This window comes from Monopterus albus, unplaced genomic scaffold, assembly GCF_001952655.1.
Source record: "Monopterus albus unplaced genomic scaffold, M_albus_1.0 scaffold125.1, whole genome shotgun sequence".
Taxonomy (NCBI): Eukaryota; Metazoa; Chordata; class Actinopteri; order Synbranchiformes; family Synbranchidae; genus Monopterus; species Monopterus albus.
In genome coordinates this window covers 568,468-596,431 of record NW_018128005.1, presented here as the reverse complement: position 1 = coordinate 596,431, position 27,964 = coordinate 568,468, and the positions used below count along the sequence as shown (strand labels likewise).

The 27,964-nt window shown below is 42.0% G+C and overlaps 1 protein-coding gene across 1 annotated transcript in view; it reads left to right on the top strand.

Annotated features, from left to right (window-relative positions):
- Positions 1 to 27,964, top strand: part of LOC109967086 (partitioning defective 3 homolog) — a 207,316-nt gene that overhangs the window by 106,838 nt on the left and 72,514 nt on the right. Inside the window, 8 exon segments of the mRNA XM_020612437.1 lie at positions 1,310 to 1,449; positions 2,000 to 2,128; positions 4,429 to 4,464; positions 14,930 to 15,118; positions 15,930 to 16,100; positions 20,269 to 20,419; positions 25,881 to 26,067; positions 27,173 to 27,324. Of these exon segments, the coding sequence (XP_020468093.1) occupies positions 1,310 to 1,449; positions 2,000 to 2,128; positions 4,429 to 4,464; positions 14,930 to 15,118; positions 15,930 to 16,100; positions 20,269 to 20,419; positions 25,881 to 26,067; positions 27,173 to 27,324 (1,155 nt within the window).

The window sequence follows — 27,964 nt, the reverse complement described above, 5'->3', positions numbered from 1 at the left end:
CTGAGGGTCCAGCGACCCCTTCATACTCTCCTTGTCTCGGCATACTGGTCCTCGGCGTGCTGGTCATGGGTCCTGGATTCTGGTTCCGAGGTCGGGTCACTAGTCGGTCATACCGCAGGAACGCGATGTCTCCCCTCGCCCTGGCCTCCCTTAACATCGGCATCAACTCCCTTCTTCTCTTCCTCACAGACTCGGTGTAATCTTCATTTATATAAATATTAGATCCTTTAAGCTTCTTTGCTTGTTGCAGTATGTGTGCCTTATCTTTCTCTTTCATCAACTTTACCATCACCGCCCTCAGCCCATGATCAGAAGGTTTCCCGACTCTGTTAGCCTGCTCCATCTCAATTTCTTGATGAATTTGCAGTTTATTCTTTAGAATCTCCTTCACTTTACATTCCGCTTCTGTCCAGCTTTCTCCAGCTGTCTCCTTGATTCCCGCAAAGATCAAGTTTTTTCGCTTGGACGGTGCTTCCAAATACTCAATTTTATCCGTTATAGCTATTAAATTCTTACTCCAGGTTGTTTTTTCAGTTCTGGTTTCAAGTCAATATCAGGAAAAAGTATGAAAATTTCCCAACTGGTATTAATTTTGCATGTACTTATTACATAGTCCAACCCCACACTTCAAAAGTAAGCCACAGCCCTGCTCTAGAATACTGTATATCCTGCTTTCATTTTTCACTCTAAACCTACTTGAGCTCTCTCTTGGCAGGATGTAAGATTCCCCTGTATTTCCTGTATTTTAGTTGACTAATACTAGGAAATAGTTTGTCAGGGCCTGTTTTCATTGTGGTACATTCTTAATGGGTTGCAGGCAAAACACTAGACACAAAACAAAATCACATCCTCCTACTTAAACATAGATTAATAAGCACAGGGAGCTCATTGGCATCTAAAGGCGCAGTGTACTGAAAGTGAAGAGAGAGTCATTAGCATGTTCTCTCCACACACGTGCTACTGAGAACTTGGTAAAGTTGGGACTTCTTATAGGATTTGCAGTGGCTACCACTGAGTGTACACAGTAGCTAGCTTTGTTACCAAATAGATAAAAGAAAGAACTCTTTATTCCTGAACCATTTACTCCTGATTAAACAACCTGCTTGTCTGCGGTCTGAGCCACATACCTTATCCCTCAGACTGCCTACACTTGCGTCAGGTTGTGGAGAGACATGACAGCTGATAATGAACTTGCTCCCAGTAGCTTCAGCTACAGGTGTGCATGGAGAATAGCTTAGCTTCTGCTTGTGCGCCCAAATAAAACCAGATTCTATCATACGACCTTCTCTCCTTACTTCTCCTCCAACAGGTCCTGAGGGACTCGGTTTCAGTATCACGTCTCGGGATGTTCCCATTGGGGGCTCTGCACCCATCTACGTCAAGAACATTCTGCCACGGGGAGCTGCCATCCAAGACGGCCGTCTCAAGGCAGGAGACAGGCTGCTGGAGGTGAGAAAATCAGTGATATTGGGACCCCACAAACACTGATACTTTTAATCCACCAATACTGCCATGTGCTGAATTTAATGTGTAACCAATGAATGCTAGGTAACAGTTTTTAAATGGAAATTGAGGATCCTGGGATGAAATCAAAGAACATGTTTTCATCTCGTGCACCAAAAACGGAATAAGCTTTTGAAGTAGTGTTGTCCTGCACTGCAGTCCGTTTACATAAAGGGTTACAATGTGCAACTGTGAATTTATGGGGTTGTTGCACAAAATGTTGAATCCTTTATTCATGTTTGTTTTTTTCTCACCTAAACTTTGAGTCACTGATGAAATGACTAGTTGATCACTGTATTGAGCAACTGGCTAATCAAATCAGAAGCTAATTCAACAATTTTGATAATAAAAAAAAATGAAGATATTTTGCTCTGCTTTAAAACATTACAATAAGAAGAACCGCTATTGTAATATTTCATCTTGGCTTCTTAAAGTAGTCAGCACATTAATCCGTGCACCCTTTTTAGAACTAAACTCAGTCACGTCTCCTGTTCAGGTGAATGGAGTGGACCTGAATGGGCGGACCCAGGAGGAGGTGGTGTCTATGCTGAGAGCCACACCTATGGGTGGGGCCGTGGGGCTGCTGGTCCTACGTCAGGAAGACACCTTCCTTCCCAGAGAAGTGGTGCGTTTGTCATTCTCCCCCTTCCCTGAAACATTCCTCTAACTCTTCATCCATTTCACATCATGGCATACAGTATATAGAGCCCCCCATGCATGGATAAGTATAGATCATAGCTGTGCGCCTGTGTGTGTGCCTCATGCTGTCACAAGTGCTGTTAATCCCCACAGCAAGTTCCGTGTTGTTTTCTCATTTCCAAGCTAACACAACACACCAGCCAAGCATGCAGATTGATTGTCCCGCTCCAGCGCTGCACTCCTCTCTATTACCAAGCTGTGGCGAGCCTTGGAGGAAACCTGTAGAGTTCACTTTATCTCCTCCACCCTCTCCTTTCCTCTGGCTTTAACTGTCTCTGTCTTTATCTGTCACCCTGCCCTCCTTTCATTTTCATTCACCAGTTTCCTTTCTTCTCTCACTTTGTTAGGCAACCTTCTCTCTCTGTGTTTTGCCTCCAAGCTGACTTGCTAGATTGATGGATGTGGGATGAACAGTCAGACGCAGGGCAGGTAGCAGGCAGAGAGCAGAGAACACACTTGGCTTGAATATCAATCAGGCAACATCCTTGCACATTACTCTATATAAACAGCAACACAAATCTTTGGGTGCTGCTCTGGGATGCTACTGCTGTCACTCAGTCTGTACAGACGCCACTCACAGCTTGTAACTCCAGTGATTCATACACACCGGTGCTAATGTAGTTGGAACATTTGTTACAAGTGTTTGCTTTCTTCATGGCTGTTTTTTTACATCATGCCAGATGCTAAGATGATCCATAATAGGGTTTGATGTAATGCACATTTTGAGTTACCTCACAGTGTTTTGATTAAGAAGTGAGCTCATAATGGCAGAGATGACAACAAGGTGGCAGAACATTGCACTGAGGCTTAAACACGAGGGAAGAGTGAACAGTGGAGGTTGATTACAAGTTTTAAATCACATCGGTGTTTGCTCCATAGAGGCAGTCAGTGATTCTCTGCTATCTCTCTAGGTCTACTAGCTGGCTTTAACATGCACTTTATCGACTCCTACCGTGAGTTATAGCCTTAAATCCCCCCCTCTGTTGTTGGAAAAATGGTCTCTTCCAGCACCCTCAGCAGTCACCATGGCCATTAGAGGCACACGCATCCATTTGCTAGCAAGTACTGTCAATCACATGGTTGATTGGTGACAATTATCACAGCCGGGGATGCAGATGAGGCTATTGGCTGGCTGTTGTCACTGGAGGAGTTAGATGAGAGGGCTTGCCACACCGGTCGATACTCATTTTAAGATTAGAGCGGTGCTTTGGGGCCGGCTGACTCTGCGAAGTTGGCAGTCAGATGGTAGTATTTATTTGATCTGTGTGTATCAGCTGTAACGGGATGAGGGGGGGTGGTGTGAGAGGGTGGAGATGGCCCTTCAGGGAGATGAGGTCCAGTGCACACAATGAGCACTCTGTCTTAAACCGTGAGCTAAGTTAAGCACAGGTTTTAGACACAGAGGTCTCTAAAGAGCATTTTAAAAATAACAAGAACATATATTGTACTTCAATAACAACACAAGCTATATGACTAAATGGAGCTTAAACAATATAGTTTCAAGAGTAAATGGCACATTGCCCTAGCCCATAAACGTACATTTAAAATGGCAGTTACATATCTTTCTGTATTAAACTTAATGTAGTGTAATGAAAAAAACAGCTGTTGGATTATTTGTACAAGTTCCGCTTTAGTTAACAGGTGTATACCAAGAGCACAGTCAGGTTCCTTCCCACCCTGAGGACAGGAGCCGGTCAGTGGCCTGAGGGAAAACTCAGTGCAACTGACTGAAGATCAATGCTCACTAAATCTAATCTTGTTCAGAGAATAGTCTTTTTCAAGTGTGCAGAGCAAACAGTAACTAAGTAGTCCCTGTTTCTTGTAAAGCTTATTGCTGTGAGTTCACCTACGTTGCTTTTATCCATTGAAAGCAATCTGGGTGAATGGAATCTGGACATTAAGAAGACACTGAGAGACTCTAGAGGAAGAAGTCAAATGTGTGGATTTTGCCCTTTGTTCTCAGTGGAGGAACACCTGTGACATTTAGTTGTTTCTGACCCACACTTTATACTTTAAGCCTGAGTGCAAACTGCATAGCAGTGACTGCCCATCTGTCTGCTGAGTTGTATCATTTTCATATGCATGGTCATTTATTCATTACCCTGTTTCCATGTGCTCATATGTTCCCCCACCACAATCTCTTCTGTGCTCAGATTTTCACTGTTCTGTCAATAAAGGTTTTTGCTTGATTACCTTTGCTGCTTCTGTCCCCCCTCCATCCTCTAGAACGCTGAGCCTCAGATGCAGCCCCCCAGAGATTTGGTAAGACTCCGCCCCAACATTGGTCTGTAATTAAACCCACTTCCCAAAGCTGCCTCCTCCTTAACAACTCCTACCCTTATTTAGTCTGAACTCCCCATTGCATGGATGTTATTAATCTTTGCTAGGACAACACAGACTGTTATCACCCAGTTGGGACTGAAAAATACCTTATGCATGCATTCAGCATCCACTAGCAAACCAGCTGGTTAATCAAAGTGCAAGTCACTGGTCGTGCATATAAATGTTGGTCAGAAACACAAGTTTTAATCTTCATCCAGAGTTGCTCTAACAAATCACAATTTCATGCTTCATCAGTATGGAGCTGTCAAACTGTGCTGCAGAATAATTTGCTTCATCACTCCCCACTGGCACTGTTTGTCAGTGAAGGTGGAAACGTATGGCAGTTTGCTTTAGTCAGCTGCGGATAAGGTTCTCAGTCTGGCCTTCTTGCTGCAAACTTGCTCTGATATGTGAGGAGGATAAGAAATTGTTTAGTTTGGGTTTCATTTTAATAGGTAAAAAGAGCAGACAGAGCTGGATGTGTGAGTCTCTGTGCCAAATATGCACACAAACCTTGACAACTTCGACATGTCATCTGTAATACAGGCATACATAACCTAATATTTTATATCCACAAAAATCTATGCACGGAATGCAAATAAACATTCCTAATCTCAGGATTGTACTTGGCAATGGCACATGTGCTTTTTGTATGAGAATCTACCTTCTCTCTCAGCAGTACAGTACAGCATCTCTGTTGCAGCAGTCTGCATGTTACTTTATAGGGATGGGACAATAGATCACAATACAAAGACATCACAGTATGTATCATTTTGTCTAGTGATATACAGTATATTGTGTGGGCTCCATACGCCAGCGACTTAATATTTTTTTTTGTAAATAAGTTATTCTGATTCTGATTGATTCTGATTCTAACAGAACGTAAATCAGTATATCTGGTTGTTCTTTACATAATCAAACCAGTGCTAGAAAATAATAAAGTACAAGTATTCCGCAGCTGGTCATTGAATTTTTAATTGTATTGTGATTGAATCGAATGGTACACACCATGTCGTGCATCAAATCGTCCCATCTCTATTAGTTTACACACATTACCCTGTAAGGTTCTTCAGCAGAGCAGCTGTTAAAAGCTTATTTGTCTTTACTGCTGAAATTAAAAAGCTATTCTGATTTCCATAACACTCAATTTACATGCCAGACTTGAGTTGTAATTTAACCTTAGACTTTACGTCTTTTTCATCTGGCCTTACCTTCAGGTTACATCTGGCCAAGTGTAGGTAATTGGTTACATTTTGTGTGGCACATTAGAAGTGTAATTGGCCATTTAATCTGATTGGCGGTCGTACCTGCCAGCTGCCAGCATGATGATCCTTGTCATGAAGGAAAGTTATGGCAGGACTTTATCGATTATTGTGAATGTAGCTGACACATATCATGTGCACATACAGTCACAAAAGATATTTATCTATCAATAGAAGTGATGGTAGTACTAAAATAAGTACAGCAAAAGATGCCCTGGATTTGTATTTCTGTTGTACCATAGCTGCCTTTTTCACTGAGTGTGTGGTATTGTGGTAAATGTCATGTTAATAATCAACTTTTTATTAGCCACTACCTGCATGTTTGAATTTTTTAAAGACTTCAGTGTGTTGTCGTTGACCTTTTATATCTTTTTATACTTACTTAATGGGAAAAATTAAATGTTAATGGTTCATTAACTAAGATTTTACACACTGTCTGATAAACCCAGCAAAAATGGGACAGGACATGGTGTCTCTCAGCTCTACTCCCCCCTCCATGACACTCTGCTCCCTACAGCCCTTCTGTTTAGTCCATCTTCTCCATCCTGCGTTGTCAAAGTACGATCTGCTGGGCAGCTAAAAGTCTAAACCAGCGGCTGCCAGACTTTTGCACATAGAGAGTGGGACAAAGAAAGAGTAACAGCAAGGGTTAACATGGGTTTGGCTGTTTGACATGGAGAGGGTTAAAAGCAGGCACAACACTGGCGACCTAGCATGGTCATGATTTTACCTTTTGTATCGAATTAATATGATTTTAATTTGGGAAAAATTTGAGCTTTGTGTAACGTTAGCGCTTTGTGTCACATCAGCAATAGCCAAAGTGTTTTACTGGACTGACACATTTACTGCTAGTCAGCTAATGCTAGCTTCAGACCACAGGCTGTATATTGTACAGTTTGTCCCAACCATGCATCCATACTTTGTTGTTGCTAGGAAACGGTGTGATGTGAGGGGCAAAAGGCAGTTAGGAGCAGCTTATGGTGTCACTTTGTCTTGAGTCTCATTAGACCCTCTAGGCTGAAAAGAAAATGGGTAGCTCTGTTTAAAGTGCCTGCTTATTGCTGTTTTGGAACTAAATTTTTCATGTTCAAACTGGATTTTGTGGGAACTGATCATATATTGCCTTGTGTATCTTTCAGGATTTAGGGAAGTAAAAAAGTGTTGTACTGTATTTTACTTTGGACATTTGCCTCCCTGAAAATCGATGTGACCACATAGAGGAGGGCCAGATAGACTGAGGAAATGCACTATGGTCATGCTGACTCCTCTCTCCCTCATTTTGCCTCCTCTTGCCTCCCTCTTTTCCTGCCTTCCTAACTCCAAACCTCCAGATGGGTCTCTCTTCTCCTCGCCCTTTCTCGGAACATCAACCACCATAATGGATTCTGTGCCTTTCAGATGTTATCTTTTGTCAGATGCCTCATTTTAAACATCTCACTGCTGCCAACAACAACAGCAGAGGAGCAGCTTGTGCAGCTTTAGACACAGGGCGTGCTTCTAACAGAGCAGGGCAGCTTTTAATGGACAGGCATCAATGATAGATACCTTCCCAGTTGATGAAGAGATTGGAAAGCTGAGTGATAGGATGGCATTCTCAATCCCTCTTTTTTGTTGTATTTGCTTTTTATGACTTGATTAGTCTAAAGGATTTCAGAAAATAGTGAAAAATATGGATCATATACTTTCCCGGAATTTAGGTGCAAATTATTTGGTTTGTCCAACGGTCCAAAATTCATAAGTATTCCATTATAATGTCTGAACCATTTAAACAGAGTGAGGTAGAATTTGACTGTGTAAAACTCTTTCAAATCAAAGCATCTTCTCCAGCAACAGCAGTGATACACAGGTAAACACAAGACATCTAGTAAAGATCTATGTGTGTGTGCATAAATTAAAAACTTGGTGTCTATTTAGGCAGCTTGTGAAAAGAGTCAGTGTTGGTAGAAACAAACAGGTTTGATTCAAGGTGATGTGCTGGGCTTTGTCTAGTAAGCCTGTTCATTTGGTTCGTCCTGTTTTGCATCTCTTTGTACAGTTAAGAAAAGTGCGGTAACATAAAAAAGCACTCTGCTGTGTTGTATTCATCTTTCACACATCCACTTGCATTTTTCATACACTAAAGAGCTAATGTCTGTGTGAGTCATTATAAATGTTTTAGGGTGCATCTGTGTAGCTTTTACCCATCAGCTATGACATTTACACACTTGGCCGCCTCACTGTTTTTTTTGGCTCAGATGACCCTGTATTGACTTCCTGTCAGTAAGTTGTCTCTATCCAAGGGACTCTTGTGTCTAACCTGTGGACTCTGACTACTCCCTTTAGCATCCAAGGCAGCCTGTGACAGCCGGGAAACCCCATTGGCTGATTGAGGTAACTGCTGCATGACATCATCAGCTTGGGTCATTATGCTGTATAGGGAGAAAGGCTTTAAAGGCAAATGAGATACACTATCATTCAAAAGTTTCCCATTGAATTGAGTGGGAAAGCGGGTCCAAACTTTTGACTGGTAGTGTACTTTGGGTGGCTGCTTGAATAGACAGGAAGTCATTTAAGGGATTCATTGCTGTACCAATGGCCTGTAAAAACAAAACACTGTGTTGGGTTTTCTATTTGTCTTTCTCAGCAGCTCTTACCCTCTCTTCGCTTTCATTCTACTTATTTTCTCTTTCTGTCTCTGTTACCTCTCATCTCTTTATTTCACTCTATTCGTCCTCTCTTCCCCTCTCTTTCTCTCACACACATACACAAACACACACTTAAGACACGCTTAAAGATGCAGATCCCCTTCCCTGCACCTGGATTCTACAATAGAGCGCTGATCAAAGGCATCCGTCTTTACATGCCTGCCCTGATAGTTTCATAATGGGCCCATAACATGAACATTCAGCTCCATTGTTTACGCCATTAGTCACACGGGCTTATAGGAAATTACTGCAATGCTATATTGAAAAGCCATCAGTAGCAGCAGCAGTAATGCTGCAGCAACACAGTGCCAAGATGCTATCTATCACACATGCATGCTTCCTCTCCTTTCTCTGTACAAAGCTGTTATGAAACAGCAATCTGTTAGCACGTTGTAGTGTAGCACTGAAGGTCGGCTTGATGTAGCATTCAGCTTAGTGAAATGTCATGCATAGGCAACATGTTTCTACAATAGGTCTGTACAGGTGTGGCGGTATTTTTCAGGAAGATGTAATCAGCTAACACATTGTGATATCACAGTCACTGTTTATACAACACAACTTAATTTGCAGTTCAACTTCACAAAAACATGGTCAGTGCATAATCGTTTTACTGTAATTTAGCAAAACACAGTATTGTCTGCATCAGAGGTGGAAGGTAACTAAGTACTTTTACTCAAGTACTGTACTTAAGTACAATTTTGAAGTATTTGTACTTGAGTATTTTCATACCTTTTCACTACATTTTACAGACAAATATTGTACTTTTTACGTTTCTTTCGTTACTAATTACTGATTAACAGAACAGCATACAATATAACTAATTACAAACACAGTTGTTTCTACTAGAGTAAAAATTGGAGTACTTCTTCCACCACCGTTTGATACTGTACATGCGCGCACAACATTTTGCCAAAGCATCACCGCACTGTGATTGATGAGGCAGTTTAATGTAGCATAATAATAAATTATTCACTTTTATTTCATTCAAACATCCACGCTGAAGCCTAATTAATTTCTTAAAAGATTGATATAAAGACACATTGACTGTGTACAGCAGGCGCCTTCATGTCACCAATGTTAGGACAATGTATTTCAACAGTTTTCTTCCTAAACATCTACAGTATGACAGCAGCTCACTTCACATTACTGTGTAACTATATAATGCCACTCACTGGTTTCAGGTGGAGTACCTGTTAAAAAAGAAACATGGCCAATGATTTAAAATCTACCCCTAAATAGTTTGACCCTCTATAACATTATTGACATTTTTAATGGTTTGCTGCTGTTTTAATGCCAGCAAAAACAAAGTAGTATTGACTAGAGCAAACACACCAATATCTAAATGGCCCACCACAAAACATCATCAGACCGTCAGACGGCACCACTGACTCCACTTAAGAGCAGTTTTGAGGTACTGGTACCAAATATTTTCAATTTCTGTTACGTTATACTTCCACTTCTGTGCACTAGATTTAAGAGCCACACACTGCCATTACAGTGGGCATTGTTGTTTACATACAGAGCAATATTATGTACAATGTTGTTATAGATTAAACCATCCAGTGCTATTTAAATGAGTTAAAATTAGCCCATCTCAACTAGCTACATCATTAAACTGTTGGTCAAAATGTATCATATAAAACTGCATAGCTAGTACTATTTGTAATTGTATATATAGTGCTGTTAACTTGTATACTGTAGTACTGCTACTTAGGTGCTTTATAGCACAGTTTTTAATACGACAGGGAATAATTTCAGGAGTTGCATAACTTTATGTCATTATTAGCACAACAGGATACCTGCAGTGATTAATAGTTGGAGCTCTGTGGCAACAGGCTCGACGCTGCGTCTGTGTTGTGTAGCAGCCTGCTGGTGACATATATGAGTCAATCAGAGGAGGCCGCTCTACCACACAACAGCTTAATTAAAGTGATGTTTCAAGCTGCCACCTGGTGCAGACACACACACACACACACACATATGATAAAGTTACATGGACAATACTGAGGCTTTTATGTGCAAAACCCAAAAACGTGTGAGCCAGATGACAAACTTCACACAAACACAGAACATACACCACCATACACATACATACATAACATATACACCTCTAGACATTTGGATGTAAGTATACTGGGACACCAGTGCACACATACGTTGAAGTGACATAGAGCAGCTGCTGGTATAATTGCTCAGGGTTGAATGGGGTCATAACTGGTTTCTAGTGTGTCATGGAGCTCTGAAGAGCGAGCTGCATCGTGCTCAACTGTCCGGGAGAGAGGGACAACTAGAAAGAGGGCAGCTGATTAGTTTGGCCATCAAGTGAGAGGCGTGACTGCATGTGTGAGTATGTGCGCGCATACCAGTCGACTCTTCCTCTACGTGCTACAGTGTAGTCATCATGTCTCACCGTTGTGTGTTGGCAGTTGAAGGGGTGTGCGCAAGTGTAAACACAGTACTGTACATAATGACATTTTCTGAGGACACATGCAGCTTTATGTGTTTTTACTGACACATTCATTTATAGATGCATACAGTACAGACCTCTCTCTTTCTTTTTTCTGTTACTCGCTCACTCCAACTCATACAAATGTACAAACACCAGCTTTCTGCATTCCTCCATGCTGTGTCAGCCTCAGCTCCATTGATCACACAGGTATTTGATATTCATGCTCTATCAGCATGGCGCTACAGCAAGATGCATGAGAAAGAGTGAGAGAAAGGGCAGAGAGTACAAGGGTGGGTAGACCAAAATATGACAAATGGCTTTGGACCAGAGGTATGTAGGTATGTCCACATAGCTTTGTGTATATCATGTAGATGGCAAGGAAGAGACGGAGAATGAAGAGGCAGGCATAGAAGGAGAGAGGGAGAATGGGAGTGATGGAAAGAATGGGGCGAGATAACTGTGCTACAGTCGGCAACTAGCAATGCTCCCTGACACCCCTCGACCAATTACATTGTTCACTGCCTGCTTCTCACCTCCTCCCTCTCCCTCTCTTCGTCCACCCTTTATAAAAACCCTCACAACTACATAAAATCGTCAGGCTTGTTTGGCCAGGGTTGTGCTCGCTGCTGACTCACTAATCTGAGGCTCTACAGTGGACAGATGTGTGAGTGAGAATAGGAAGAAGAAGGAATTGGAAGAGAGGGCGAGTTTGATTTCTCTTAATGCTAAAGGTGGACTCGTGGTAGAATACAGAGACGTGCATGACTGTGCAAAAGAGCACAGGTTCAGTGTTGGAAGGCAAATGACCCAAAGGAAATGGGGACAATGAAAAATAAAGTGAGAGAGCAAGAAAGGAAAATGTTAAGTGAGACCACATCTATACTGTCTGGCTAAATTGGAAAACAGAGAAAATTGTCTTCAAATAGGCATAGTCTATAAAAACAAATGGGAAGGAGAAGAAGAGAGAAATGGAAGGAGAAGATGAGAGTGAGGGTTAGGGAGTGTAGGCAGCACAGAAAAAAGGAACAAGCACAGAGGGATGGTTTAAGAAAGCGTAAGAAGGTAGTGTAGAGAGACAGGTGAAAGAAGGTGGAAAGGATGAGAGAGAGATTCAGATGTACAGTGAGAGAGGTGGCAGAGTCTCCTTTTGTGTTCCACATGGATTCATCCCTCTGCCGGCCTTTGATTCATACTCCCTCGCTCACTCTGTCTGTCATTGTCACGCTCGCGCTCTCATTCTTTTCACCCTTTTCTTTTCACCTCCTCGCCTTTTCACCCTCGCTCTGTTTGCCTCCGTCCCTCCTCTGGAGCCCGTCACTCCTCTCGCTCAATTTGTTTTATGTTTTGCTTTCTTTCCTCCCTCTTCTGCCTGTCTGGTCTTTTATTTTAATCCTCTCTCTCCCTGCTCTCATTTAATCTTAAATAAACTATATCACAAAATAGAGCTGAGTAAATTGAGGAAAATATTTTAATATGGATTTGCTGCCTGATATTAATTATTTCCCCTAAATTAATTTCCAGGCCTGTATTAAAAAAGAAAATCCAATAACATGATATAGTGGCTTGTTTGAATCCCACTGGGCTTCCAGAGGACGGACAAATTAAAAGCAAACTAGTTGGCCTGTAGTCTCTCAGGACATATACTACTTGACATTACCGTAATTGGGCACAGTTCCTCACCGCTGTAGTAATAACAGACTACATCACGTCCGACCTAATTTTGATATTTTACTGATGCTGCTAATGATGCAGTTGTTAGCTATGAACGTTAGCTGCTTGAGCTAATGTGTAACAAGCTGGTTCACAGCTCTGAATAGTGGACGCCAAGTCATGTTATGATGTGATAACGCTAAGCAGTTTAACTGATCATATTTACCGATGGAGCGTAAATAGTTTGTGTTGCTATAGCTCTGCAACAATGCTAAGGGTTAACAACTTCCTGTAAAGGTTTTAAAAAGTTTGCAACTTAATAGGATTTCAAATTATAATCTAGATGTAAAAGGATTCCTTTTCTCCAATATTAATGATGTTATTCTCTTGACATGCTACATATCCATTAATAGGTGTCATATACTACCCCTGAATTGACATGTTTGCTTTATTGATCAGTTTTGTTTTGAGTTGTACCAATTAATTTCTTATTTTTTATTTCCTCATTCTGACCATTTGCGGATTAAGAGGATTCAGTGACTTTTTAAATTTGTTTTAATTAGTAATAAAATTTCAGGCATAATGAGTTGAACTTCAGGTGCTAGAGTAATTAAATTCCTGTTGCCTGATGTGTTATTCGCTCAGTACGTCCCATAAGTTGTGTCTGGCATCAGATTGGCGGGTTTTTCCTGCTTTGTTTTTAATTTGGTCTGCAGTTTATTCTGGGTATGTATTTGTCTTCCTGAAATGTGCAGGACCCTGCACCCCCCCCACCCCGACAGTGACAGTTCATGCTTGCTTGGTTTTTATCTATCTCCTTCCTTCCCTCCCTCCCTCTCTTTCCTTTCCTTCTTTCTCCATGCATCCTTGTTGTGCCGTCCTCATCCTCCTCCACTTTGCCTCTCCATCCATCCCTCTTTCTCTCTCCTGCGTTCCACCCAGAGCAATTCCACCTCTCTCCCAGCAAACAAAGGGAGCTAATGACATGCTGACACCGAGCCCGATGATTGAATTCATTAGGCGTGCACAATAATTGCCAGGCGCGAGTGTGCACGCAGCCATCTATTCAGAGGACAGCTGTCAAATAACAAGCAGGAGAGAATAGCTTTTTATTGTTGAGCTGGAAGAGAGAGAGAAAATGAATATAGATAAAGGGTGAGAGAAGCACCTGTTGTGGAGGGGGAGGGGAGAGAGCACTCAGCATGTCAATTAGGCTGCTGTGTTCATGTGGGGTTACTGGGAAGTTTACCGCCTGTTTGATGCACTTGGCATCACAAGCCAGGTGCATGACGTGTTAGCTTTGTTCATTAGGTGGCGACCGTGCTTCTGTTTGAGTCCTACTTATAAACAAGTCAGCAGCAGTACGAGAAAAATAGTTCCTTCTTTTGGAGTAAAATATGTGAATATGATTTTCTGTACTTGCCCGTACAAACACCAGACAAGAACATTAATCGCAGTGCACTTAAAAATATGATGATGCACCCAGTAGTGTTTAGTTAGGCAAGAACATCATTATGGTATATCAGTGTTTTAATATCTTTATACCAAGTGATTGCAGCATTAATGCATTCCTTCTGAATGCCAGGCCTGAAACAGGCTACTGTTGTTTTATTTCTGATCAGCAGAGCAATGTGGAAAAACAACTGCTGCAGTTCGGTTTTAATGAAAACTAGCTTCACGCTACACATCAGAAACAAACAAGCATCTGTTTATATGAAGATTAGGAGCTTTCTTATTAATTCTTGTTTTTGATCTTTACAATCTCAGTCTTCATCACCCTTCCTTGCTTTGTCTTGGACTAAAGAACCACATACATGCTTGAGTAGGAACGAACCAGACCAGTGTGCCTCGATTGTGTAGCACGGTCTTTTCCTGCTTATACTAAGTACCTGATTTAACACTTATTGTTAAACAGACCAGTGCTCCTAACATATCTGATGTAGCTAATGAGCTTGCACTCTGATTTACCTCTGTGCTATCTGCCCAGCTGCAATTTATATGCAGGCACTTTTCATTAACCTCAAGTGGCCAAATGAATGTCCTTTTAATTTTGGCCCTTGGCTAACCCGCAGGAACATGGTGAAAGCATTGCAAGGCTGAAGGGCCATTTGTTTTACTGCTCTAGACTGGAACAAATGAAGGAATGGTATTGCTTTGTGCAATTACAAATGCATTAAGGTGTATGAGCATTTAACTGTATATAAATGTGAGTTGTGTCCTTATGGGCTCTGTACATATCAGTGTGTTCAGCTTTGTTAATGTTGTCATTTGGGTTAGGGATTATCCTCTTGGTAGGTATGTTTTATGGTAAAATATCAAGCATCTCGGGTCTGACTCTCTCTCCGTTCTCTCACCAACAGAAGACAGAGGAGGACGAGTTGGTCCTGACTCCAGATGGGACCAGAGAGTTCCTGACCTTTGAGATCCCCCTCAGTGACTCGGGTTAAGCAGGTCTGGGTGTTAGCGTCAAAGGCAACCGGTCCAAGGAGAACCATGCTGACCTGGGTATCTTTGTCAAATCTATCATCAATGGAGGAGCAGCCTTCAAGGTGCAGTGTCCTCTAATGTCAGTAGTACAGGGCTTGAATGGGAATGTAAAAGCATCTGAAGCATCTCTATGAAAACATTTTTTCTGTTTAATAAACAAGATCCTGTCCATTGGGATCATTAAGATTGTAATGAAGGCTGTTAGCTACACTAGTACATTTCAGGAATCTATGTTTTCTGTAGATTAGAGTCTTTTAATCAGATCCAGAATGGCAGCAGCAGTACCTTTAGAATACAATGAATCTTTATGGAATTTGCCTTTGGACAGCTTCAGGTCTTAAATATGATTTTACAAATGTCAGGCCTTCAAAAGCAACTTAACACTGGCTGAAAGTCATGTTTTCTAGACCTCCAGTGGTTTAAGCTCTTAAAAAGAAATATGGAGTAAAATTACTTTCTGTTCTTCTGCAGCTATGAAGAAAAGCTTCATCTGTGATAAAAATCTATGTGCACAAAGTGCCCTATTTTATATACTGTCTGTAGTGCTGCAGTCAGTTTCACTAGTCCTTCAGCTTCATTGTCTTTCCATATAAGCTCGTGTTGACTGCACATGATAATGGATGTAGAAGCGCACGTTTCTCTCAGAGATGAGATCACAACCAGAAACAAGATGCACTGTTAGAGAGAGTCTGTTTAGCCTGATTAGATAAAGGTTATTGTTAAGTGAGAGATAAGAATGCTTTTTATGTATCAGCACAGCATATACTGCTAGTTAGTTGTAAAGGTACAATCTCTAGGTTTTAAGCTAGGCTACCAGGAGGTTAAACATCAAAAGATGCACTTTTATATGCGTCATTTCTTATCCACCAACAGGACAGGCGACTTCGAGTCAACGACCAGTTGATTGCTGTCAACGGGGAGTCGCTGTTGGGCAAAACCAACCAAGATGCCATGGAGACGCTACGCAAGTCTATGTCAACAGAAGGCAACAAACGGGGGATGATCCAGCTCATTGTGGCCAGACGAGTGGCCAAAAGAAATGAGGTCAGGAGCCAGTTGAATTTCAATGATGTGTGGATGTGTACCATGCCAGTTATGTTCATCTAAGTTTACAGGTGTATAAAGATTTGGATCTACAGTATGTCTAAGGCAAAGTTCAGGCTCAGTATTTGACTACTGTGAATCAAATATAATTGACATTAGTCTGATTTATAAACACGGTAATACATGGGTTTACAAACCTAGATTAATTTTGCTCTTTTATAGCCATAAATTTTATTGTGATAGCATTGTACTTGCAGCGTTCATTGCTGAGACCTTTAGATGCAGCAGCATCCTTCGTCTACAAGGCAACACAAATGGTCAAGTGGGTTTTAAGTAATTCCTGAGTTTAAATATATTGCGTGAACCACTTAGAAGTGAAAACACACATTACCGAATATTAAGACTATTAAAGAATTTGCAGGGCTTTATGCTCTGCTATTTGCAGAGCTGCTCATGTTTCTTGGCCTCAGTGGACTTCATTGTTTGTCAAAATGTTGGTTCTAGTGACAACTGAAATATATCAGTGTCATGTTTTACTTTCATCAAACCTAAACTGTCTTTGAGGGTTTTCACTGCTTTGTCTTAAATAAGGGCAGCATGGAATTACTACCTCACATGTCAACATAATGATTCATCCTTTAATTTACTGGGGCTGAGCACCGATGACCTTTTGCAGGCTAGGTAGCATATCATAAACATAATCTATTTGTGTTGCTAATGCAAATGCAACATCCTTAATTTAATAACCAGTGATCAAATGTTCATGATTCGGGTTATTTGTGACTGTATAGAAGATCAAACTGGTTGTAACTATAGTTTGCCCAAAAAAGTGAACTGATCAGACACTGGTGTCTTAAATAAAGACATCTATGTGGACATGGAGTCATTAGGCACCGTTTCAGTCAGATGCTCTCTGTGATAAATATACGACACCACCAAAAGCAAACTGCTGGGAAATACCCTTATGAGCAACAATGAATTGTTTCATGAAATAAAAGGAAGTAGTCGGGTCCTAGTGGTTCGCCCACCCCTCCCACACATGGTCACCTCCCTTGAGGCAGCCGGAGAGAAAAACATGTCTGTGAATTGAGCTGCTCATTTTTCCTCCCTTCAATGTCATGTTTTTACATTTTCTGTACACCTTGGCCTGTCGCTTGAAAGGCTGAGTCTGTGTGCACCGCTGCTGTGTGTCTGTGTGTAAGCAGGCACACGTCTGTGTGCAAGTGTACACCTCTGGCACAGCCTGGCTTCCCTGCTCTGCTTTCTCAACCTGGTGTGTCAAAGTTTTGATTTCCCCCTCGGTCCATCTGGTAATTGAAAGCAGAGGCTAAGCCTGGAGGTGTGTTTTGTGTTTGTGTGTGTGTGTGTGTGTGTGTGTGTGTGTGTGTGTGTGCATGCATGCGCACATCATTGTGTCTGCTTCTGTTCATGTGTATGTAGCGTATAGTTTGTGCCTTTATACAACGAGTTTATGCATGATATTTTCAAGGATCTTTCTGTGTGAGTTTGCAAACAGATACCCTGTGTGTGCATGCGTGTGTGTACGGCAGGCATGTCAAGGCACAGTGACTTCACAGCGACTATGGTGGATGAATAACATTTGAGCACTGGGAGTTTTGTCAGTCCATGCTTCACATGCAGAGCTGGAGGCATGCCTCAGGTCATCCAACTGCCTGGCTATTTATAAGAAGTAGTGTCCAAGACACTCAGAGTAGAGGAAAACAACAATTTAATACACTCTCACTCAAAGAGACAGCTCAGAGCTGATTTAGCTTGTCCCTATAGATTGTTAATACCTCATAACCAGATGTCCATCAACTGCCAGTCAGAGTCAAATAATGTGTAATTACTATAGGATGAAAGCTGTGGCTCGTTTTGACATTTACTGACATATGGGCTCAAATAATCCTGTGTTTACTTTCCTCCCCATGTCTCCATCCCTTGACAACCAATCTCAGATCAGTTGTGCATGTTTGCCATTGCATAAATCACAAGCCCGAACGCTCCCGCCTTCCATCCCCATAGAAACATAGTGAACCCGGAGCAGCTGACTTCCTCATCACCATCGGCTCCCGACGGGATCGAGACCTTCCCAGAGCTCAATTATCAGCCTGAATATGCAGTGAGCTGCAGTGTGATTTCTCAGTGCGCCCCCAGCATGGCGAGTCCCCTCAGCTATTACTGAGTCTTTTCACCTCAGCCCCTGAGCCGACCAATTCATTAACTATCTCATTTAAAGTCAAGAGCAGCTGCATGCCAACAGTCACAGCACCGTGTGGTGACCTTTTACATTTAGTTAGTTTCTGTGGAAGACTTGTTGTTTATGTGTGGAGTTTTTTGAACTGCTAGCTCTGATTCAGGCCATCTCATTTATCCAGTAAATGTCTTGATTTTTTTTTTTCCACCTGTGCAAGAAATCCAGAATAGAATCACGAAATAAGAAGTTTTGTTTTGTATGGTACTAGATTCATTACCTCCATTGTAGTCAGTAACATTTCTGTTGTTTGATGAGCAAAGAGTTGTACTGTTGTTCTCTACTGAACAGAGGTGTAATGCACACGGCTATGTTGTGGGTCCTTTTGAGGGTCATGCAAACACTTTTCCTTCAGTAACTGTAATTGCCCACGCGATCAAATGTTAGACTGACTTTATTCTCTGCTGCTGCAGAACAGGAGTGTGAGTTAGTAGTTTGTTGCAGGGTGAATGCTATAGCCATAACTAGGGCGTGATCTCCATGAGGGACCGGGGGGCACATCCCACCCAAAATCTGAAAAACAGAAAGGTTTTAAACTGACTCCAAAACATGCTGATTGTTCACTGAGCTCCTCCTGCTTCATGTAGATTTACATGTCAACCAGCAACAGTGAACACATCAGCTGTGCGTGGGGCTCGCAGCTGGTCAGCATGTGCCAGAGTTTGGCCATACTGGGCCCCGCTTGTGTCATATAGACCTACAGCTGATCACTCACATGTACACAGCCTGTTTAAGTCCCAGCGTCACATAAGGTGTTTCTGCTGCTGATTTGTCTTCATGACCTCTTGTGGAGATTACACCCTAGTTTGTCAGTCTGGATGATCTGAGTTTCATTCTGTTGCTTGCCTTTTGTAAACAGGCTCTGATGGTCTAAATGTCATCCACACATCTGGTACAGTAGCTATGGCAGATCATCTTATAAATTCATATCCTCCTACAACATTTACATGCTGCTTGCATGTGAATGCACCGCCATCACCATTTTGTTCCTTAAGGACATTCTTGCTAAAAATCCTTATTATTTTTTTTTTTTTAGATGCACTGTGGTATAGATATTTTTTATCTATGTTATGAATCTTCTACCACAGAAAAAAGCTCATTTGTAGTTGTTCATTAAGTGAAATTTTTTCTTGTCTGATCAAGCAGCCCTCTAGTCTGAAATCCTCCCCATTGCACTTGTCACATCTGCCAGGCTCCTAATATACCCGCATATGTATTCTCCTATAAACTGGACTTGTTTGTTTATGTCAAAATCCATATGGCAGTAGTTATTACAGCACCTCAACCATTTAGTGACTGAGAGGATCATTGGGCAGAGATGTTCTGCCAGAATCAAATCCCAGCCTAGCTAGTTACAGTCACTGATTGGGGTAATTTGGCTCCAGTATTGACTTGAGCGTGATAGTGTTATCGCTTGTTATGCTGCACTGGCGATGATGGTTAACTTTATGGCAAGATCTGTCGTAACCTTCAGCAATAAATGCAGAAGCCATAGCAAATCGATACAGTCAACGATCCAATGGACAAACAGTGACGGCCAAGACACTCTCACATACACACACACACAAACCTTCACATGCTGTGGATGTGTGTTTACGAGTGGCAGCGCCAGCAAATTGTCAATTTGTCCAGCAAACAAGAGAATGTCATCAGGGGTTGAGGGAAATGTCACAGCGCTAGCCCGCTAACCTTCCCCTATGGGAAAGCACTAGCTTGTTAAAAGCCTGTAGCCTGGAAATCCATGCTAATTTATACTTGTTATGACAACTGGTATTAGGCTGTTTCCATGCATTCCTGTTTAAAAATGGTAGCATGGCTAGTTCTTTCTGCCTCCTTTTCAGACTTTTATGTTATGACTATAGCCCTAAAAAGAGTAAATATACTTGTTGTAATCCCACTGCCATCTCCAATTAGGAGACACCAATGAGCCCAGTGGGACCCCAGCAAACTATGAACACCTCTCTGGATGACCACGAGCGTCGAATCTCCCACTCCCTGTATGGTGGCCTCGAGGGCCTTGATGACAACTTGATGCCACGACAAGGCATGATGCCACCCACAATAGGTAAGCCTGATATATCTTTTATTTTGACTCTTTGTGCTCTTCCAGTTGCTCCTGAGTGCAGTTTCCACCCTGGTTGAGGTGCATGTGCATTCTCAGGTCCATCACAATCTGATACTGTGCGATATTCCTACACCAAGACTGGTATTAGTCCTGAGTATTATATGGTGAAACTCAGTGACTGTTTTAATGATTTACACACATAGTAAAAGAATAGTATTATGTAGCAGAAAATAGGATAAGTCTTAGAATACATTTACAACATTTTCCTGCTGGTCTTGTTTTAGATTCTATGATCTGACCTGCCAGGTCTTATCAACTTAGAGCATGGGCTAACCGTGTCATCTGGTCTCAGTTCCTGTCGAGACTCACTAGTTCTTGGAAAATGTCAGGGAGGGAGAGACGGGAAAAGAAAAATGGTTCCCTGACAATTTGTTGCTACAGACGCCCTGCTAGTGATTGATTCTTTTTGTACTTATTTTGTGTGTTCTCCAAAAGTGTGTCTTTATACACTACTAGTAAAAAGTTTGGACACAATTTCCCAGTGAATTAAATGGAAAAGTGTGTCCCAGCTTTTGACTGGTAGTGTACATGAGTGTTAGTTAGCATGCTTATGAACATCTCTTTTTCTAGATTACCTATCTGTCATTGCTCAAACTAGAAAGTAAGTTCATTTGCAAGAGATTAGCAAGTGAATTTCTAGCTGTGTGTATGTGCGTAGCACTTGAATAAGTGATAGACGGGTGGTGAAGTTGCCAGTTGTCAAAGAAACACTTCTGTACAGCAGATGGTGTAACTGCTCAGCCTGCCTGTGGTAAATCAAAGGCAACACAAAATGACACAGCTACCTTTGTAGATGTTGTCCTCTGCAGTTAACTGTGAATTACTTAAGCAGTGGAGCGTTGGAAGAGCTGGTAAACCAACTTTTAATCCGTTTTTCAAATTAGTTCCTACCAGCTCTACAGTACCTCATTAGTCCATGCAACATAATATGAGAGTGTGAACTCTTTTTTTTTTCCTTTCATGCAAATTGGTTAACAGACACTGTTAGTGTAAACAAAAAAAGTGAGAGTTATGTGCGACAGAGGACGTGTTAATAGGTGAAGTTCCAACACACTGCCACAGTGGCTGCGTTCATCCATGCTCAACAAATGGTAAGGGCTCATAATGATTGGATAGGATCAGAAGTGAGAGCACAAGGCAGATGTACAGGATATCATCACACAAACACGGAAGGATTATGCAAAAGATGGCCGGGCCCACCTTCAGGAACTTCACCCAAGTGCCCTCTGAGTCTTGGCGGCCTGCATCGCTCGTCCTCTGAGGGTTAAAACAAATAACAGTGTGCGCCTCCTGATGTAGTGTTAGTAACCTGCTACTCTGTGGTCCTCCATCACCCGTGTTTTTGTTTTCACATGAAATGGGAAATAAGATGGAACCAGTTTGTTGCAATATTTCACCCAACCTCTACAGGATGTGACACCAGATGCCAGAAACGTCTGAGCCTGGCCTATGGAGGGATGTGCACTACCACAGACACATGAGACATTTCTCTGCTGATTAACATGTAATTAGCCCAGTAGAGAGCTTTTTCCTGACCACCTAAGGGGGAATTTCAACCCCAATTTGCCATGTAAAAAATTTTTGATTATCTGCCTCCGTGTGGTATCTACGTAAATCAGTTAAAATCAAGTTACTGATGAAACATTTTTCATCCATTTTTTCCTGTGCCAATTTTGACTTTGAGATATTTAAGATCTTTTTCAGAACAACACTCAGCGGTTCGGTGTCAAAGTGAGATTGGAGAGGGTAGGGAAGGGATTAAACCCTTGTTTCAGAGGATAAAGGTCAGCATGCTCAGGGTTTAAGGTGGCATTCTTTGCTTGATACGTTCCTTTTTAAAGGTGTTTTTAACATTCAAAGATTCGTTTCTAAATAGGTTCCTCAGTTAAAATGAGACAATACTCACTTATTACAAGAGTTCCTCATAATATGGCACAACCCTCCTATGGGTTAGTAATGTGAATTAGTGGCTGAAGATTTTCTCATTAAACTGTTTAAATGAAATTCTGTAAATCCTAAGAAATCTGTTGACAGCATGGCCCTGTGGATTACCCTGTTTTAGTGCACTAAGCACAACAAATCAAATTTATCTCATAACAATCCCAGAGACAATAAAACCCAAAACTTCATTCTCGACTCAACACCAAGTGCCAGCCTCCGAGGCTGAGAAATGAAGCAAAGGCTGAAGTGGTAACATCTGCATTTCCTCAAATGGCCACTTGAGGCTGGCTCCAAAATGGAGTTGATCCCCATAGACTCCCATGTTAAAACGCCCAAATTTACAGTAGAAATAAACACGTTTACAGGCTGGTACAAAAAAACGTTTTGTCTCTACAGCTAATTCCTCTTCCGTAACAACTGTACAGGTGCTGAATGTTTATACAGCTCACCTGTTTTAATAATATTGAGGATAAAAGTTATGCAGAATTAAGGGCGTGGCCGCTTTAAGTGACGGGCAGGAGGGTCACACCACAGGTGGCTGGGCGCTAGCTGCCTAGCGAGCTCCACTCACACTCTACTGCTCATTTTTGGATTAGCTGGAGTGAAGTGCTATGAAGATGGTAACGGCCAGACTTTTATATACAGTCAATGCTAGATGCCACTAGAAGTGGAATTAAAAGAAGAATTTGTTGTCTGTAATTTGAACCAACCCTTTAAGGCATAGGTTGGTGAGTGTGACCAATGTTTGGGGCAGCATTTTTGTATTGATATCAGCTCCAAACTTGTGTTGAATCATGGTGTGGAGGAATCATCCTCCTGTAGAAGGATCCCCAAGGTTGTTTATTGTTGCCACATGAACTTTTCTGTGCATTAACATACAGTAAATTGTGATTCACCAACAGCTTTTGTGTCATGACTGGTTTGAATACTGTGGAATATTCTAGAAGAGCAAACGCCCGGCTCTCAGCTGCTGCACTGCTGCTGTTCAGAAGCCAACTGTAGACGAGTGAAGCCGCACTTGGCAGTTCCCAGATGTGAACGTGTGTGAATACAAAGCAGAGCTTTGCTCTGTAAACCTCCCTTGAATAATTAAAATTGTGTCTGAGTGCTGTCTCACACAGTTCCTTGGAATAAGTCTGTTCTCTTGTTGTCAGGCTGCCACAAAACATAAATCATGCATTAGGCTTTCTTAGAAGTCAGCATCATTCCCATTCAGAACATACCAGCTTGCTTTTGGCCTATACACACTCTTAGATCGCTCGCTGGCTTTCTGTGCTCTGAAGATGCCAGGGATAAGAGAGTGACTTAATTATTCCTTCAGGCCAATAGCTTTCAAGGCCCAGCATCCCTGGCAATAGCCTCCTTACTAATTATGCAAATAGACCAAAACCAGATGAAAAGAAGAAAAAAAAAAACACCCCCCTCATGTCTTTTGCCCCATGTTATTCTCACTTCTTCCATCTCCATTTATATCTGGAATATCTTTTCACCCACCATTCTTCGCTCTTGGCTGTTTTGTGATCCCCCTTTGCCCTCAAGTATTCAGTAGTTCTGCACAAAAAGAGTCTAATAATAGCCTCTCCTATAGAGAATCTCAAATGAAATGCCACCTATTGTTCCGCTTCAGCTCAGTCACAAATTATTACAGCCACGGGGAAAGATAATGTGTGTTTATTGGTTTGTTTCTCAGGTGATGCTGGGTGTGCGCTCCGTCCACATGGCAGTGCTATTGTTGTTTGGCGGATGGCTGCCCTCGGGCGCTGGCGCTAAGACAAAGAGGCTTTTTTCCCTCCTTTTACCGGGCTAGGGAGTTGACAGATTCATTGGTTTTCTACTCAGTAGCTGCCAGTTGATTGTGCTGCAGTGATTCAAACTGTGACATTGATGGGATTCTCAGTGTTGCACATTGAACTGCTTAGGGAAATGGGATTAAGTGGTTCTGTGAGTGCACGTGTGTGAGGACGTGTTTGTGTGTGTGTAAACTGTGTGTGGTCAGAGAGAGAGGGGTGGCCATGCTGTGCTAGAGGACTCACCCAGACTCCCAGCACAGCAAATAACAAATGCACACAGCGGGAGGGGCTGAAAGGAGCGCGTGCACAGTCAAACCACTGTAACAGTTGTAACAGTGCAGTGAGGATCTGACTGTGTTAAGGCCATGAACTCGCACACTCACACTGCTCATTTACCAATATGCAGATGCATTTTTAGATCCTCCTCTCTGAGGCACATACATTCTTTGTTACCTTCTTTTATAAATAGAATGTTTTTGTTTGCTTCTGTAGTTCTACTGTCAGGAAGGAGCACGAATGTGTCGACCATTCACTGAAAAATGTAATCAGTTTACTGAGATACAAGTGACTGGAAGTGAAACAAACAGGAACTGAAATGTGCCTTCTAGTACGAAGCGTATGCCACATCACTGTAGTATTTTTCTACATTTGGTGACAAAGTACATTAACGATTTTATTTGAATAAAAGGTCACATTGTAACTTTGTGTTATGTAAGAACTGTGACACCGAACAGTGACTGATGACCTTTTGAACATGCACACACACTCTTACACTTTCACACCACCCAGCGTCTCCTTTTTTCTCCATTAGTCTGCATTTACATCAGGTCGTTCACCCACGCTGGCTGGACGCAGCAGCAGCCAGTAGCTCATTGATCCCCTCACCGCTCAGTTATGAGAAACAAAGGGTCTGGCTCACACCTCCAGGTTTCCAGCTTTAAAGCCCAAACACGTTCTGGGGACAAACAAACTTCTCCCTGAGCTCAGTACACAAGGCTTTTATGAACCATTGACGCTCCTCTTCTTTTTATGCCAAGAAACCCCCTGCTCCCAATTTCAAAATACAGATTAAAGAAAAAGTCATGTGTTACATATCAATGGGAGTTTTGAAGCCTTGTTTTTCAGAGGCAGAGAAAGGGACCATTTTATTTTTTTGCCCTCAGTACAGGCAAGTTTTATCTTTATTTGTGAGGGCACAGCTTGAATTAATCGTAGTGTTTTGACATAGGAACAGCATTGTGTTCTCTGCCAAACTCCACTAGGTCTTAGCTGATTAGCCAGGAGCAGTTTCGCTCTGGGTTTAAACTTCAAAATCTGGCTTGTGTTTTTAAAAGTCACCCTTGTTTTTCTGTAGTTCATCCATTAAACTGTAACTTCAGCCTCACACTTGATATCGCTGTTGTTTGTATCACAAATAAATGTATTGCTGAGTTTTGTGCAGAGAACACAAACCAGCTTTCTCTTAGTTTTTACATGTTATTTTTCTAATATTCTCTTCAGAAATGAAAGAACTGAGTTTTATTTTGTCAGACCACAGTCTTATTTTACCACATTCTTATCCCTTCAGTCACTGTTGAGACACCTAGTTCGTCTGCTTGCATGATGGATAATTCACAGATACAACTGAGACTAAACTAAAAGAGTAAAAAGAAACCACCTGTCTCCTCCAGGTAACTATCAGCTCTCGCCGACTGTCAACATGCCGCAGGACGACACTGTGATCATAGAGGATGACCGGCCGCCGCTCCTCCCACCCCACCTCTCTGACCAGTCGTCGTCCAGCTCCCATGATGATGTGGGCTTCACCGCTGACATGACGCCGCCGTGGGCCAAAGAGCTGCCCATCCAGAATGAAACGTAGGCTAAACTTGAGTTTGGTGTTTTCATGAGATTTCCTTCACCTCCAGCTTGTCCAATGCAAACATTTAACTTGAATTCAAGACTTGTTCTTGGTAGTTTAAGGTCTCTGTATCTATCTCACTGCACATTTTACTTTAACACACAGCTTTCTTGGCTTTTTCCTCAAGTTGCATCTTAAACTCAAAATTCCTGCATCGTACATCTATTTATTTGTTCATATTTCACCGTCTGAAAGCTTGTCAAGTGCACAAGGTCGTTGCATCTCCTGTAGCGTGCACGTCCTTTCTCTTGGTTGCTCGCCCACTGGGGCAGGCCTCTCCCGTACTGGCCTCTCAGCCAGATGTGAAGGACACAGCGCTGATGAGGACCTGTCTTGTTATTATTCACTGTGTGTGTTTGCGTCTCAGTGTCAGGGAATTCAACAAATGAATGTATAGCACAGGGATCAAATAGTTTACTTTTTTTTTCCTCAATCAGCTGAGGATTCAGTCTGTGTTCTTTCCTGATTATTCCTTCAGCTCTCTGATGAGTCTTGCTATACAATCCCTCGGTTTCTCTCTTGTCTTTCTGTTTACAGCATTTTGGGCCTGGCTGTCATTTGCTCCTCCTTCCTTTCTGTCTCTCTTTCCACAAGCTCATTTTAATTTAATTCATTTGTTTTTCTTTTTGTTGTTTCCCTGATTGCTACTTTATTGTATCTGATTCCTCTTTTAACAATCTTCCCTTATTCACCCTCATACTGTCCTTCCATCCAACTTCTTTCTTGCCTCATCCCCTCATTGCTCCACCCTCCTAAACCTTTCCTAGATGTCCGTCCATCTCCTGTTGACTGTTTTCCTTCTTTGAATCCTGTGACTTCTTTCAATATTTTTCACTTTTGCTCCTCTGTCAGCTCCGTCTCTGTGTCACGTTAGTAACTCGTTTTTTTTTTTATTTTGTTCCTGTATTACCGCTGTCTGTATGTCACCTATCTATATACTGTATTTTATAATTTTTATTTGTGCTTTCTTTTGTTGCTTTAACACTTCAATTTCCCTGTGTGTGATTAATACATTTTATTTGAGATTTTCTAATATCCCTGTCTTTCACACCATCCATCCAGCTCCCTGAGTCCAGATGAAAATCATCCAGATGGTATTTTCCAGCGGGAAGGTTTCGGACGGCAGAGCATGTCAGAGAAACGCACCAAGCAGTTTGGAGACGCCGCACAGCTCGAGATCATCAAGACACGCAAATCCAAGAGCATGGATCTAGGTATAGATTTTCAAACCTCCACGAGTCCTCCATCATGTCGGTTATTCATGAGATTTAAGGGATGTGGGGCACATTGTCCAAGAGGAAGGGGCTACTAAAACCTCCGTCTGCTCCCCCGTCACTGGGATTGCGCAGGTTTTTTCCACTCTGTCAAATTTGCAGAAATTTTGACATCTTTAAAATGAAATCTTTTGCCTGTGTCGAAGCAGTGAGGTTCACTGACTCTCCACATGGACATCATGTTTCACTCAACTATCAGTAACACATCTGGCACGAGAAGTTCAAAAAGTCTAAAGCTATTTAAAGTTGTTGGTTTTGACCACTGCTTGTCATTTATTTGGATTTATTGGGTTTATTGACACATGGGCTTTACTATAATTACCAGTCTGGGACATGTTAATACTGTTAAATTCAGTTTAAGGTTAAGATTCCATGTAACCTTGAGCACATATTTCTGCACACACTCCTGTTTCAAACATCCATCCATCCATTTTCCTCCGCTTATCTGGGACCGGGTCGCGGGGGCAGCAGTCTAAGCAAAGATGCCCAGACTTCCCTCTCTCCAGACACTTCCTCCAGCTCCTCCGGGGGAATGCCAAGGCGTTCCCAGGCCAGCCAAGAGACATAGTCCCTCCAGCGT